Here is a 15,000-nt window from a genome sequence, read left to right as displayed (position 1 = left end):
TGAAAATATTCTTTTTCTTTTTTAATTTTGCGAAGATTGAAGTAATTTTTAATTCTCGAAAACATTTTTGCGTTTCTAGCTTTCGTTAAAGATATGAGGATAACGGAGGAATGTTGTTGATGGCTGTTATATTAGCAAAACAGACACAGAAAACAAATTATTCAAATTGATTATCACGTTTTTGTTATTATTATTATTATTATTATTATTATTATTATTATCTTTATCATTTTTCTGTTGTTGATAACTCTTCGCTGTACTATCCCGAATGTACTAATAGATTATTTTTATTGTTATTATGCTCATTTCGTTATCATCATTATTATAACTGTTATTATAATTAACATTATTGTTATTTTGGTTGCCATCATCGTTATCATTATTAGGGTCATCATTAATTATATTATTGTTATTATTCTTATACTTATTCTCATTCTTATTATAATAATCATTGTCATTATTATTAATAGTATAATCATTAGGAGAACCAATAGTAACAGTAGGAATAGCAATACTATTATTACTGTTACTATTCTTGCTATAATCATCATTATCATTAGCATTACAATGAATATCATTATCATTATCGCTATCTTTATGATCCTGACAATGAAGGTGGTGATTATAACACATTTTAGAAAGAATTTAATTTTGAATTTAACTTAGCAGAAAGAGGCATCGGTCACTGACTTAGAAAGATTATAAATACGGACTGAACATTTTTCGACATAGTTTAAATGTAACGAAATGTAAATCATATATATCATGCATGTCTCAAAATATTATACTGTGAAATTTTGGGAATGTTATATGAGTATATTCAGAATGTGCAGAATTTCAAAACTTAGATATGTTTTACTTTAGAATAATTTAATGTTAATACGAGGTGTCATCCATTAGGGTAACATCAAGAAGGGCATCCGGTTGTAAAATTAAAATAGGTAAACAAATAAATGAGTTTATATATTAATTAACAATTTAAACCAATATAGAAATAGGTTGAAACTGAAAACACTTAAAGGACGGTATATATGCAAATTTTGAGTACCTATTCTTAATTGAAAACCGTTTTTCTTTTAATCAAACTAAGTAAAGAAAGTTAAAACGTTCACCTTCCGATAAAAATGAAAATAGAATCAGTAGGCCAGATAACAACAACACAAAACAAAACAAAAACAGTGGATATCGAACTCATATTTTTTAACGGAATTTTCGAAAAAAAAAAACGAGAATTTTTTGCGGTTGGCTTATGAAATATATATTTTTTTCACTTGACTCTACTGTTACCGTTATTGTTCTTGTAACTGATGCTGCTGTTAATTATTATCAAATATTAAATGAATTACTCCAGTCGTCACTATTATCCATTATCAATATTCGGGTTATTACTGTAGTCATCAAGAATCTTTTATTTGAAGTAGATGCGTGTAATTGTCTGTTTTTTGTGTGTTTATTTGTTTATTTGTGTATGTGCGTACGTGTATATGCATGTGTGTATAATTGTGCCTTCGTGTGTGTTTCTGTGTGTACATGTGTTAGTCCCTATGTATGCGTGCATAAGTTTATACCTGTGTCTTTATGTATGTGTCTCCGTGTGTATTTGTATATGTGTACATGTGTGCATGCATGTCTGAATCCGTGTATGTATTTTCGAAAGTGTTTATGTTTATATCTTCGTTTTTGAATCTGTATACATGTGTGTTTATCTGTAAACGTGTGTCTGTTTATACATATTCGCATGCTTGTGCTTTCGTGTGAGTTTGTATCCGGATGCATGTGCGCAAGTGTTTATCTGTATGTCTATCTGTATGCATATATGTACGTATGTGTGCATGTGTGTATGTGTGCGTATGTGTAAGTGTGCGTGTGTGTGTGTGCGTTTCTATCGTCTCTTCAGTGCCTAAGTTTATGTATATGTTTTATGGTTCCTTCTGGATCGTTTTTAAGTTCTCGCCGAATTACGTAGAGATTACCGATGTCTGTTTATTTTTTTTCGTGATTAACAAGCATACCTATATATATATAATATATATATATATATATATATATATATATATATATATATATATATATATATATATATATATATATATATATATATATAAAATATATATGTATATATATATACATGTATATATTATATGCTATATATATATTGATATTTTAATATATTTTATATATATATTATATTATATATATTACTTTGTTATATGTTGTGCCTGTGTATTTGTGTTTGGGTGTGTTAAGTGTATTTGTGTGTGTGTGTTTGTGTTTGTTTGTTTGTTTGTGTGTATGTGTGTGTGTGTGTGTGTGTGTGTGTGTGTGTGTGTGTGTGTGTGTGCGCGTGTGTGGCTCCCAATTTATAAACTTTAAAAACGCATCTGTAAAGGAAATTTAATTATCTAAGTAACTTATAAAATTAAATATTTACATAACAGTCATGCTAATAATTCTGTTTTGAGTACATTTTCAGCCTCATTTAAGACATAATATTACTCATTTTAGGATTTTCATAATATGAATATACACCTTTGTTACATTATTTGAAAACATGTACAAAATACCGAGTACTGTCTATTTTTCTTTCCATCTATCTGTCTATCTATAAATCTATATTTCTGTCAACATATCTATCAATCTATCAACATATCAAACTCTTCTCTCTCTCTTTCTCTCTCTCTCTCTCTCTCTCTCTCTCTCTCTCTTTCTCTTTCTCTTTCTTTCTCTCTCTCTCTCTCTCTCTCTCTCTCTCTCTCTCTCTCTCTCTCTATCTATCTATCTCTATCACTCTGTCTCTTTCTTCTATCAAACTCTCTCACTCTTATCTATCTCTCTCTCTCCCCCCTCTTTTCAATACCCCCCTCTCTATCTATCAATCTATCTATCTATATCCCCCCCCCGCCAATATCTTCGCTCACTGACGCCTCTCCTCCCCCCCCCCACAGTCCCTGACCCGCGACCTCGAGAAGGAAGGCATGAAGGAATGGCTCGACATGATGCTGGAGAAGGTGTCGATGCGTGTCTCCGACGATACCGTGGTGAGCTCCAAGGACAAGGAATTCAAGGCCACAGAGAAGAAGAAGCTCCAAGCTCTCATCGACCGCCACGACAAGCTCATGCCCCCCACGCAGGAGACGCAGGCGAAGGTGGACGTGTACGCCAGGTGCTACGCCTACGGTGACGACATCAGCGCGACACTCAAGACCCTGGAGGAGATGCGTCACTTGTCCGTCAAGGAAATCCACCCCCATAACATGAACATGGTGGAGGAGCAGATCGAGAAGGCTGATAAGGTGAGGTCCTTTATAGGGGTGCCTTGGGGGTCTCTTGGGTCCTTTATAGGGGTTCCTTGGGGGTCTCTTGGGTCCTTTATAGGGGTTCGGGGTCTCTTGGGTCCTTTATAGGGGTTCCTTGGGGGTTCCTTGGGTCCTTCATAGGTGTTTGGGGTTCCTTGGGGCCTTTATAGGAGTTCGGGGTTCCTTGGGGGTCAGGAGGTTTTGAAACACATCTTTAGAATCATCAGTCGGGACCTACATTTGGAAAATCAAACTTTATCTCTCCATATAATACCCACATCATCTATAATCCCTACGACAATCACCAACCCAATCGTCAACAATTGTCCCAATTATAACTTAACCTCCCCTGAGCTCACTTGACTCTCACCTAACTTCACCTAAGCTCACCCGATCCCACCTAACCTCCCCTGACCTCACTTGACCTCACTCGACTTCACCTAATCGCTCTCTCTCTCTCCGCCCCGCTTCCCACCCCAGGTCATCGCCACCGTGGAGTCCCAGCGCGAACAGTACGAGGAGCTCCTGAAGCGTGGCAAGAAGCTGCTCCAGAACCCCAACAAAGCTCCCTTCCTCACCGAGCTCATCGAGAAGATGGAGACCACATGGAAGGAGGCTAACGAGAAGTCCAAGGAGAGGCACACCATGCTCTGCAGTGAGTAGGGGAGATGGGGAAGGGGGAAGGAGGAAGGAAGGGGTGGGGGTTCGGGGGAGGGACAAGAGAGAGAGACAAACACATACACTCATATTCTCTCTCTCAAACACACACACACACACACACACACACACACACACACACACACACACACACACACAACACACACACAATATATATATATATATATATATATATATATATATATATATATATTTATATATTCCATGTATACATAAAGGATAATACATCACACACACATGCATACATGTGTGGAGCGAGTAAAATTGCAAGAGAAAAGTTCAGTGACCCTTCAGCTAAACTGAATTTACTGTTTTTCTTTATACATTTTGTAACCCAGATTGGAGTCATCAGATTTATATTCAGATATTCAATCTATCTTTTACCCCTTATCTTCGTCTCTATGAATTTTTCTGATTTAGTGTTTTCTAATGAGAGAGATATATTTCCCGTGTACTTAATTCTTCAATCTTTTAACCTTTCTTGTAACCCTAAAATCGTAAATAAAAGAGCAATAACGAAAAAAAAAAAATCCTTCAAGTTTTTATTTTCATTTTTTTATAGCTCCTTTTTAATCTCTCTCTCCCCTCCCCGCCCAACACACATAAATAAGAAAAATATCTCTGCAATGTAATCTTTCACTTCTCTCTATCTCCCCTTTACTCATTTTTTTACCCCCCCCCCAAAAAAAAAAATCAACGCTCACTTGTATATTTTGTTTCCATTTTCCGTTTTCCGTTTTCTTTTCTGTCTCCTTCCTTTCCCACCGAACATCGAGTGAAATATATCATCCTACTCTTACGCTAAAATCTTTTACTTCATTTTTATATCTTTTGCTTTTCCTTCTTCTTCCTTTGCCCCCTTTCAGAAAAAAAAAATAAAACTCAATTTAAAATGTTTTGCTGTAGTCCCCCCTTAAAAAAATCTGTCTTACTTTCGAACCCTTAAGAAAATTTTCACTTAAAAGACTTTCACTTCCAGAATGTTTTTATTTCTCTCTGTCCTTCCTTTCCTTTTTTATTCTCTCTCTTCTATAAAAAGGTCTTTTCTGTCACTCTCCTCTCTCCCCTCTTTTATTCCTCCCTTTAAGAAAAAACTCTCCCGCCAGACTCCAGACTTCCTTTTCTCCCCCCTAAAAGAGAGAGAGAGAGAGAGAGAGAGAGAGAGAGAGAGAGAGAGAGAGAGAGAGAGAGAGAGAGAGAGAGAAGAAAAAAAGAAGAAAGAAAACGTATTCCGCCCGTCTCACCCTCACTCTCTCCGCAGACTCTAACTCTTCTCCCTAAAAAAGAGAGAAAAAAAAAGAAAAAAAGAGAAAAAAAACGTATATTTCCCGCCCCTTGCTCACCCTCCACCTTCTCTCTCCCGCCAGACTCCGCCAAGGACTGGGAAAAGTACGACGAGATGCGCTCCGCCATCAACGGCCCCATCGAGAAACTGGAGACCGAGTTCAAGCGCTACAGGAAGTTCTACGACCCCGTCATGGGCGCCAGGAAGCTCGCCCAGAAGCTCGAGATCTGGGAGGAGGAGAAGAAGAAGGCCGACGAGATGCTGGAAACCATCAAGAAGTGCTACCAGACCATCATTGTCCTTGCTGGTGATGACAAGAAGGAATTCCTGGACAAGGAGGTGCGGGTCGAGAGGCGATCGCCTTTTGTTTTGGTCTCTTTGCGCGCGGGTTTCCTTTTTCTTTTGTTTTTTTCTTTTTCTATTTATTTTCTATTTCTTTGTTTCTCTTTTCTCATTTTTTAAATTATTATTATTCGTTGTTAATTCATGTTATATATGTTTTACATAGATGACCCTTGAACATTTTTTTTTATCATCATTACGTCCCTTCCAGTACTCGGGTCTTTACCCCTAAGCTGCTCTCCTCAGTTCTTCAGCCCAAAGATTCAGAATTTAAAAAAAACCAATGAATAAATGAATAAATTAATGAAATAAAAAGAGAAGAAGAAGAGAGACAACCACAACCTCATTACCAAAGACACGACTCTAAGCCCCTCCTCCTCCTCCGTCTCTCCTCCTCCTTCAGGTCTCCGACGTCGAGGAGAAGCGCACCATCATCGACAAGTGCAAGGCCAAGCTCGACAAGCTCTTCGAGTACAACGAGAAGCTCACCAAGACCGTGAACCACGCCAAGGAGCTCAAGGACTGGGCCACCCCCGTCAACGCCAAGCTCGAGGAGATCACGACCTCCTCCGAACTCAGCCCCGAGGACCGCGTGAGGGAGATCCTCATCCTCCAGGAGCAGAGCCAAGTCAAGTTCCCCGAGGTCGAGCCGCTCCACAAGGAATACAAGGCTCTCCTCACAGGTACGGAAGGTGGGGGGTGGGGAGGGATGGGGGGGGAGAGGGATGGGGGGAAGGGGGGAAGAGGGAGAGGGGGATGGGAAGAAGGGGAGTGGTAGGGGGAAGGGGTAGGGGGATGGGGTAGGGGGATGGGGGAGAAGGAGAGAGAAAGAGAGAGAGAGAGAGAGAAAGAGAGGGAGAGAGAAAGAGAGAGAGAGAGAGAGAGAGAGAGAGAGAGAGAGAGAGAGAGAGAGAGAGAGAGAGAGATTGAGAGACAGATAGATAGATATATAGAGATAGATAGATAGACAGATAGATAGATAGATAGATAAAGAAATAGATAGATAGAAAGACTCTAAGATAGACAGAGAGAGCTTTCCTTAGAAAGGAGTTTACTTACAGGAATAATTTCCAGAAAACGAGAAAAAAGGTTGCATCATTTTTTTAAAAATTTAAATTTCTATTATCTATAAGGCATGTCATTACCCATAAGTCTGACGTCTTTAAAGGAATCAGCTTTGAAGTATGTTCCATTAATAAAAGAATACTGATATTTAAGGAAAAATTTCCATTGGATAAAATAGATATTTTCACGTCAGGCTGTAGCCCCCCCCCTCCCACTCGCATGCAAATCTAGTCCACGGAAATTGTGAATTTATGAAACATTTTCCTTAACCCAATTATTCAGTTTATGAATCCTTATTGCATGGGAATCTAGTATATATAAAAAGTATAGCTGATAGTCCCTGTAGCTTAGCAGGAGGTATCTAGACCTTAAAAATATGCATATATATGGTTTGTAAACCTTGTTCTAAACGTGTGTGTTTATTTAGCTCGTAGAAACCAAACTGACCCAATCCTATTTTTCAACAACAACAGAAGAACCTCACCAGCACAACCTTTCCTCCCACGTATTCTCTCCATTTTCCCACTTCCCCCATTTCTTCCCGTCTTTCTTTCTCACCTTCATCAGCCTGGTTACCCACCCTCTTGTCCCTCTCCCCTTTCCACACCCCGCGTCCTTTCCAGCTTAGATCAGATTCCTTGGGTTAACCTTTTCCCAACGGCCTCCTGTGATTCTCATGGCATGACTCGCCGATGATGACAGCTCGCTCCGAAACGTAAGTCTTGAAGAAAGGTCCTTGCCAACTTATCGACGTTATTTTGTTCTTCTTTCCTGTTTTTTTTTCTCTCTCTTGCGTTTATTTGCGTAACCCTCTGTAACGCGCCGTTGCCACATCTCGCTTTCTGCCTTCTTTTGCTCGGTGAAAATTTGCGTTTCGTTTGCTGAGGAAAATAATAACTTACGTTTTGTATTTCGTGAAAAAGTTCGTTTTTTATGATTTCCAATTGATTTACAATTTTGTTACTATCTCTGTTATATTTATTGCCGTTCTTACTATTATCAATAATATCATCATTATCAGTTACTTTCGTATAATTTGACGTTTCTGGGTTTTGATTTTTTTTGTTTTATTCATAACAATGAAAAATAACACATTAACCTTGTTCTTCAAAAGCAGTGTTTCAAAATAAATCTGCCAAAATTCACGTTCGTATCTGGTTACTGATGGAGATAATTCTACACAGAACTATGAGAAAAAAAAATAAAGCAAAATGGAAAGATAGGTTGAGCACGGAACGAACCCCATTTGCAACTTCCCTGCATCACCCTTTGCATCATCTCGAACCCTTTGAATCGAAGCCCGGTTGACCCGCCGGCGAAAAGTGATCGACCCCCGCGCGCGCGTCCCGAGTGTCGTAACGCGACTCCTGCCTCCACAGACGAGGACCTGGAGAAGTCTGAGACCGCCAAGAACACCATGGCCACCTGGGAGGAGTACAGGCAGTACATCACCGAGGTCTGTGAGGCAGTGGAGAAGGAGGCCGGCTCTATCTCGCAGGACCAGCGCTTCTACGCCGATTACCTGTGCGGCGTCAAGGAGTTCAAGCCCTGGATGGAGGGTGCTGAGAGCCACATCAAGGAAGCCCTGCCCAAGCCCAACAACCTCGCCGAGTGCTTGTCGCTGCTCGAGGACTGCCAGGTGAGAAAGAGAGAGCACGTGGAACGAGTGTGGAGTGTGTGGAGCAAAGGTGGAGTGCCATAGCAGTTAGACAGGAGACGGTACGTGAGAAAATGTGCTTGAGATGATACGCAGTGTAAATACATTTAGTATACGTATGTGCGGCCTTTCCTTAAGAGACCCATAATGGTCACCGAATTTAAAAGGGAGTTACGTACAGCCGCTGCCTGCTTCCACCCGCCCGGGCTTGGCTAAATCCCGTCCCGTCTTTCCCGCCAGAACTTTGACACCCTCTGCGCCGACAACAAGGCAAAGCTCGACGATGCTGGAAAGGCCCGCGACTCCATGGAAAAACAGAGCAATACCGAGAACGAGGTTGTCGCTCTCGGCGGCCGCTGGGAAGAAGTCAAGAAGGCCGCTGCCGATCGCGTCGAGAAGGTAATCAAGCGCGTTTGGGCTCCTTTGGGGCTTCAACTTTGGGCTTCTTTGGGGCCTTAACTTTGGGCTTCTTTGGGGCTTCAACTTTGGGCTTCTTTGGGACTTTAACTTTGAGTTTCACTGGGGCTTCAAAATTTGGCTTCTTTGGGGTTTATTTTGCTTCTCTGGGGTTTCAACTTTGGGCTTCTTTTTGGCTTCAACTTTTGGCTTCTTTGGGGCTTTTATATATATATTTCTCAATAAGGTGTCCATATTTCATATATAAATTAATTCAATAGTCATTCTAGACTACATATATTCCAAATAATAACGAAAAAAAAAAATGACACTGAAAAGGATAATAATAATGATAACAAGAATATCAACGATAATCACAATAATCATAACACCATTAAACACAAAGCGTAAACGAAAGAATTCCCAGTTGCTTTTCCAGCTTCTTTCACGCGGCCTCTTGGCTCCCCCCCGCAGGTCCAAGTTCTGGTCAACACCTGGCAGGACCTGCAGAAGACCACAGACGAGCTGACCACCAAGATGAGCGACGTCCCTAACACTGATGACCCCAAGATCGAGGAGTTGGAGAAGGTGTTCGCTTCCATGAAGGAGTTGTTTGCCAAGAAGAAGGAACTCCTGACAACCGTCTAAGGGCGTATCATCCCCTCCCCCTCCAAAAAAAAAAAGAGAAAAAACACGCGAGAATTTAATTATAATTATTCCTTGACTTGTTGTTATCACTTGAGTATCTCTACGCATGTCCACACGAAATGTTTGTCCTGCCGTCCGCCACCGGTGATCGTTTTTTTTTTTTTTTTTTTTTTTCCAAGCCGGTGCCTGTGTCCAGGACGAATGTGAAATACAGTTTCATGCGGTCAGTGTGAATGTCTTGAAGAGTGTCGAGAGTATCATTTAAGGTTAAACAATTTTATTCCTAAAAAAAATATGAAAAAAAGATTTCATGTGCTGAAGGTCCTCACGTCGTCTGTAAACTTAAATACTGTTAAGAGAGGGTCTCCAGAAATGCCATTAGTGGTTGGGGGAAGCGCGGCGTAAATCCGCGCTCACCTTGCGACAATACATATCCCTTAATATAACTGTAACATTTTTATCCACCTCCTTTTCTTCTTCTTCTTCATCTTCTTTTATTTCTCTTCTGTTTTTTTTTCGAATTACGAGATGGAAAAAAAATAATATTTACATGTATGAGAAATCGATGTTTATTTGACAACACTGCGATGATGCAAATAGATGAATAAATGAATAATAAAATAAAGAGAGAGTTGTGACTCACAACATGAATTACTGAGAGCAGCGCTACACTTTGGCGACGAGCGTTTGGAGTCTACAAAATACTGGATGATTTTGGTGTCTGCCAGCTGTATATTCATGGCCATTTTCTTTGAAGGAAAATAAAAAAAATATATATAAAACTCCCTCCTAACAATGCCCTCAGGAAGGTCATAGAACCAACAACATAAATAAAACACCGAACTCGAAGATTTGTTTGTGATCCTTGTGTTGATGTTGATGTTGATGAGGTGCTGTTGCACAGGGATGCACGACTTCTGACGTAGGCCTATCGTGGCAGAAACACAGGCAATCAGACGTACACAGACGCCCACACATGCAGATACACATACGCACACATACACAGATAGGCAGGCAGACAGACAGACAGAGATAGACAGACAGACAGACAGACAGACGACACACACACACACACACACACACACACACACACACACACACACACACACACACACACACACACACACACACACACACACACACACACACACACACATACACACACACACATACATACACACACACACACACATCTCACATCCGGAAAAAAATGACTTATTTTTTTTTTCTCAACAACAGAATGACAAAGGACATTTTAATATAAATCGAGACAGGAAAAGTATATTATTTATTAGTTATTAGGAAACTCGTATCAAAATACTAAACTGCAGTAGGACCAGAAACCAACGAACATACACTTGACTAAAAGGAACTTCGTATTGACTAACTCGAAAGACGAGGAATATGGAAGGAGGTAGAAAGAAAGAGAGAGAGAGAGAGAGAGAGAGAGAGAGAGAGAGAGAGAGAGAGAGAGAGAGAGAGAGAGAGAGAATAAAACATTATAATACAATAATAAAACAGACACACATACAAAACACACACACACACACACACACACACACACACACACACACACACACACACACACACACACAAATATATCTTCTTAAATATGCAATTGCATGTGTAATCAGATGCAGGAGAAACAAGATACAAGAGAAGCTGAAGATAGAAAATTAAACCACACGAAACAATCTAGAAAAAAAAATGACAAAAAAAAGTAGAAAGATGACGAAAGAGAAGAAAATCCAGAAAAAAAGCTGAAAATAAAAATAATAACCAGACGAAAACAATAGAAAAGGAACTAGAAAACAAAGGAAATAAACAAACAAACAAAAAACACAGAGAGAGCAAAAAAAAAATAAAAAGAAAAAGAAAAAAAATATATAAAAAAAAAAGAAAGAAAGAAAAAAAAAAAGACCTTTGCATATACAGCCAACGAGGACGAATGACAGTCTATTGCCAGAAGAACGTATTGGTAATAAAAGCCAATAGTCAGTGAATCACAAACCTCACTCCAGATTTCCCTGAAGAAATCATACTCTACAGCCACTAAACTTCCATGGAAATAATAGTAATAAAAAAAAAAGAAAAAAAAAAAGAGGAGACAAGTAAAAGAAAAAAAAAAAAAAGTTTCACAGGCCCTCTCTCCCCCCCCGAAGAGAAAAAAGTTTTTTGATCAAAGAATGAAATACCGAATTCTAGACTTGAAAAATAAAAACATAAAAAAAATCGGTTATCTCGATTATCCTCCCTTCCCGAAAAAAAAGGAAAAAATACAGAGGGGAGTATGGGAATTTGCCTCATATTTAAAAAGATTTACTTGCGGTTAGATAGAGTTAACGAAAATCGCTTACAAGGGATGGTTGAGGGGAGTTCGAAAGAGGGATAATTAATAAACAATATGAGAAACCTATGTTATAAAAAGAAAGATGGAAAAAGGAAAGTACTTGTAATTCCGTTTATGAAAATTGAAAGATGAGAAATAAGAAAAAATATGGAAGAAATAAAAAAATGATAAACAAGAACAAACGAAAATACGAACACAAAGAACACAAACTACAAAATGTAATGAAGAAATATGAAGAAGATAATAAAATAATAAAAATACACAAGATCACACAACAAACAACACACAAACACAAACACACACACACAAAAGACACAACACACCCTATAACAATCAAAATATATTCAATATTGCATAACTTCACATCATATAATAGATAGAATATAATATATAATATATGAATAAGGGAGCGGTGAAGCCAGAAGATGGATAAGAAGAAAAGAGATGAAGAAAAGAATGAACGAAGAAAGAATGAAGATTCGAAGGATCGAATCAGCACGAAGCAGAGATTTACAGAAGGAAGCAAGGAATACACCATCGAATTGCAAAGCAAAATATAGAGATAGGCAAAACTAAAACTATAGTCATGACTGGTAAAATAGAAGATGTATGATAAAAAAACGGGAACGGAAATATCATAGCAAAACACCACTCTAATAAATGTAAGAAAACAACATGAACCAGAATCGATGGCGCTGTACACCGACACAAGGTTAGACCAATCAGGACTCAAAACTGTCACACCAATCTGAATTCGAAGGCTTCGAGTCACACACCCCCGATTCCCCTGGGCAAAGACACTCACCTTGATCCTACCTAGCCACAGGCCAACACACCACAACAATGCTGTCCCAAACCCATAAATAGAGAAAGATACCAAAAACAAAGGTACCACCCACTCTCCGCGAAAGAACGGACCCTACCACACTCACACCACAGAGCACACAACATGAAAACTGCAATTAAGTATCATGCTGTGACCACGGCGGCTCAGACATGAACCTACCGTTAAAAGAAAGAAATATATATATATATATATATATATATATATATATATATATATATATATATATATATATATTTATATATAACAAAAATCTGAATAAACAATTACACACAGCAAAAGGCAAAGATGTCTTGGTAACAACAAACAACTATTGCAATATTTGCCATAAGTCTTGCACAGTCAGAAAGAAAGAAAGAAAGAATGAAAGAAAGAAAGAAAGAAAGAATGAAAGAAAGAAAGAAAGAAAGAAAGAATGAAAGAAAGAAAGAATGAAAGAAATAGCAAAAGAAAAAAATATAGAAATAACTAAAAAAAAAACTGAAAAAATATAGGACTAAACTGAAAAAAAACTATAAAAAACTGAAAAATATATAGAAATAAATTTAAAAGAATATGAAAGTAAACTGAAAAATATACAAATAAACTGAAAAAAAAATACATATATAAACTGAATAAAAATGTAGAGAACAACAACAACAACAAAAAAGACGAATGGCAGTCTATTGTACAAACACAGACACACACACACACACACACAAGCACACACACACAACAACACACACACACAACACACACACACAACACACACACACACACACACACACACACACACACACACACACACACAACACACACACACACACACACACACACAAAACCACACACAACAACACAACACACACCACACACACACACACACACACACACACACACACACACACACACACACACACACACACACACACACACACACACACACACCACACACACACACACACACACACACCACACACACACACACACACACACACACACACACACACACTTAGAAATTAAAAATACATTGTTCAAACATAGTCCAAAGAATCTAGAAAAACAAATCGACATTTTTTTTATTCACTCTTTATCAACGTTTAATTAACAGACTTTCAGGTAAGAGAAATACATCTGTGTTATTAGTCTTCTTCTTTTAACGGTAGGTTCATGTCTGAGCCGCCGTGGTCACAGCATGATACTTAATTGTAGTTTTCATGTTGTGATGCTCTTGGAGTGAGTACGTGGTAGGGTCCCCAGTTCCTGTCCACGGAGAGTGCCGGTGTTACCTTTTTAGGTAATCATTCTCTCTATTTATCCGGGCTTGGGACCAGCACTGACTTGGGCTGGCTTGGCCACCCAGTGGCTAGGTAGGCAATCGAGGTGAAGTTCCTTGCCCAAGGGAACAACGCGCCGGCCGGTGACTCGAACCCTCGAACTCAGATTGCCGTCGTGACAGTGTTGAGTTCGACGCTCTAACCATTCGGCCACCGCGGCCTTGTGTTATTAGTACAGGTGAGATAATTGAATATTTCGTCTTATATTTGCATACTTAGATCTCGGAATGAATTTATTGTTAGATAATTCAGAAGGAAATAAAGCTGGTGTGCGAAGAGGGAATTATTTGCGAATAGAAAGGCATGGAAAGGAAAAGAAAAAAGAACTAACAGTGAAATGTAAAACAGAAAGACGGTAATATCAATAATAACAATAATTATAACAAAAAACATAACAATAACAGTTATATCAACAACAACAACGGCAGCAGCAACAACAATAACAAGAGTAACAACAACAAAAGTAACAATAACAGTAACAACAAAAATAACAATAACAAAAGGATTACTCAGAACCACAACAACTGTGACAAATACAACAAAAAGAACAAAAAGACATTATGTTGCTTGTGGTTTGCTAAATTATTATCATTATCATTGCCATCATCATCATCATCTTCATCATCTTCTTCAGCTTCATCATCATCATCATCATCATCATCATCATCGTCATCATCATCATCATCTTCATCATCATCTTAATCATCATCTTAATCATCATCTTAATCATCATCATCCTCATTATCATTATCATTATCATTATCATTATCATTATCATTATCATTATCATTATCATTATCATTATCATTATCATCATTATCATCATCATCATCATCATCATCATCATCATCATCATCTTCATCATCATCACCATCCCCCCTCCTCTTCTCCTCCTCCTCCTCATCATCATCATCATTATCATCAACATAAACAGTATCATCATCATCACTATCATCATTATTATCATCTTTTTATTTTTGCATCTTTTAAAAGTCGAATCCAGTTAGTAAAAAAAAAAAGAAAAAAAAAGAAAAAAAAAGCCTTTTCACTCTCTCTGACATTGCAAGATAATTCTAATCATTCTGGAACGATACTACACATATACATATCTATATCCAAGTCTTAA

At 38.3% G+C, this 15,000-nt stretch overlaps 1 protein-coding gene across 1 annotated transcript in view; it reads left to right on the top strand.

Annotated features, from left to right (window-relative positions):
• Window positions 1–10,216, top strand: part of LOC119590137 — a 15,280-nt gene extending 5,064 nt beyond the window's left edge. Inside the window, exons 2-8 of the mRNA XM_037938916.1 lie at window positions 2,946–3,293; window positions 3,777–3,951; window positions 5,342–5,598; window positions 6,005–6,284; window positions 8,046–8,305; window positions 8,564–8,722; window positions 9,194–10,216. Coding sequence (XP_037794844.1) covers window positions 2,946–3,293; window positions 3,777–3,951; window positions 5,342–5,598; window positions 6,005–6,284; window positions 8,046–8,305; window positions 8,564–8,722; window positions 9,194–9,367 — 1,653 coding nt within the window. The 3' untranslated portion in view covers window positions 9,368–10,216. The remainder of the gene's footprint in view (window positions 1–2,945; window positions 3,294–3,776; window positions 3,952–5,341; window positions 5,599–6,004; window positions 6,285–8,045; window positions 8,306–8,563; window positions 8,723–9,193) is intronic.
• Window positions 10,217–15,000: the final 4,784 nt, after the last annotated feature.

Source organism: Penaeus monodon, chromosome 26 (assembly GCF_015228065.2).
Source record: "Penaeus monodon isolate SGIC_2016 chromosome 26, NSTDA_Pmon_1, whole genome shotgun sequence".
NCBI lineage: Eukaryota > Metazoa > Arthropoda > Malacostraca > Decapoda > Penaeidae > Penaeus > Penaeus monodon.
This window is presented reverse-complemented; position numbering and strand designations above follow the sequence as displayed.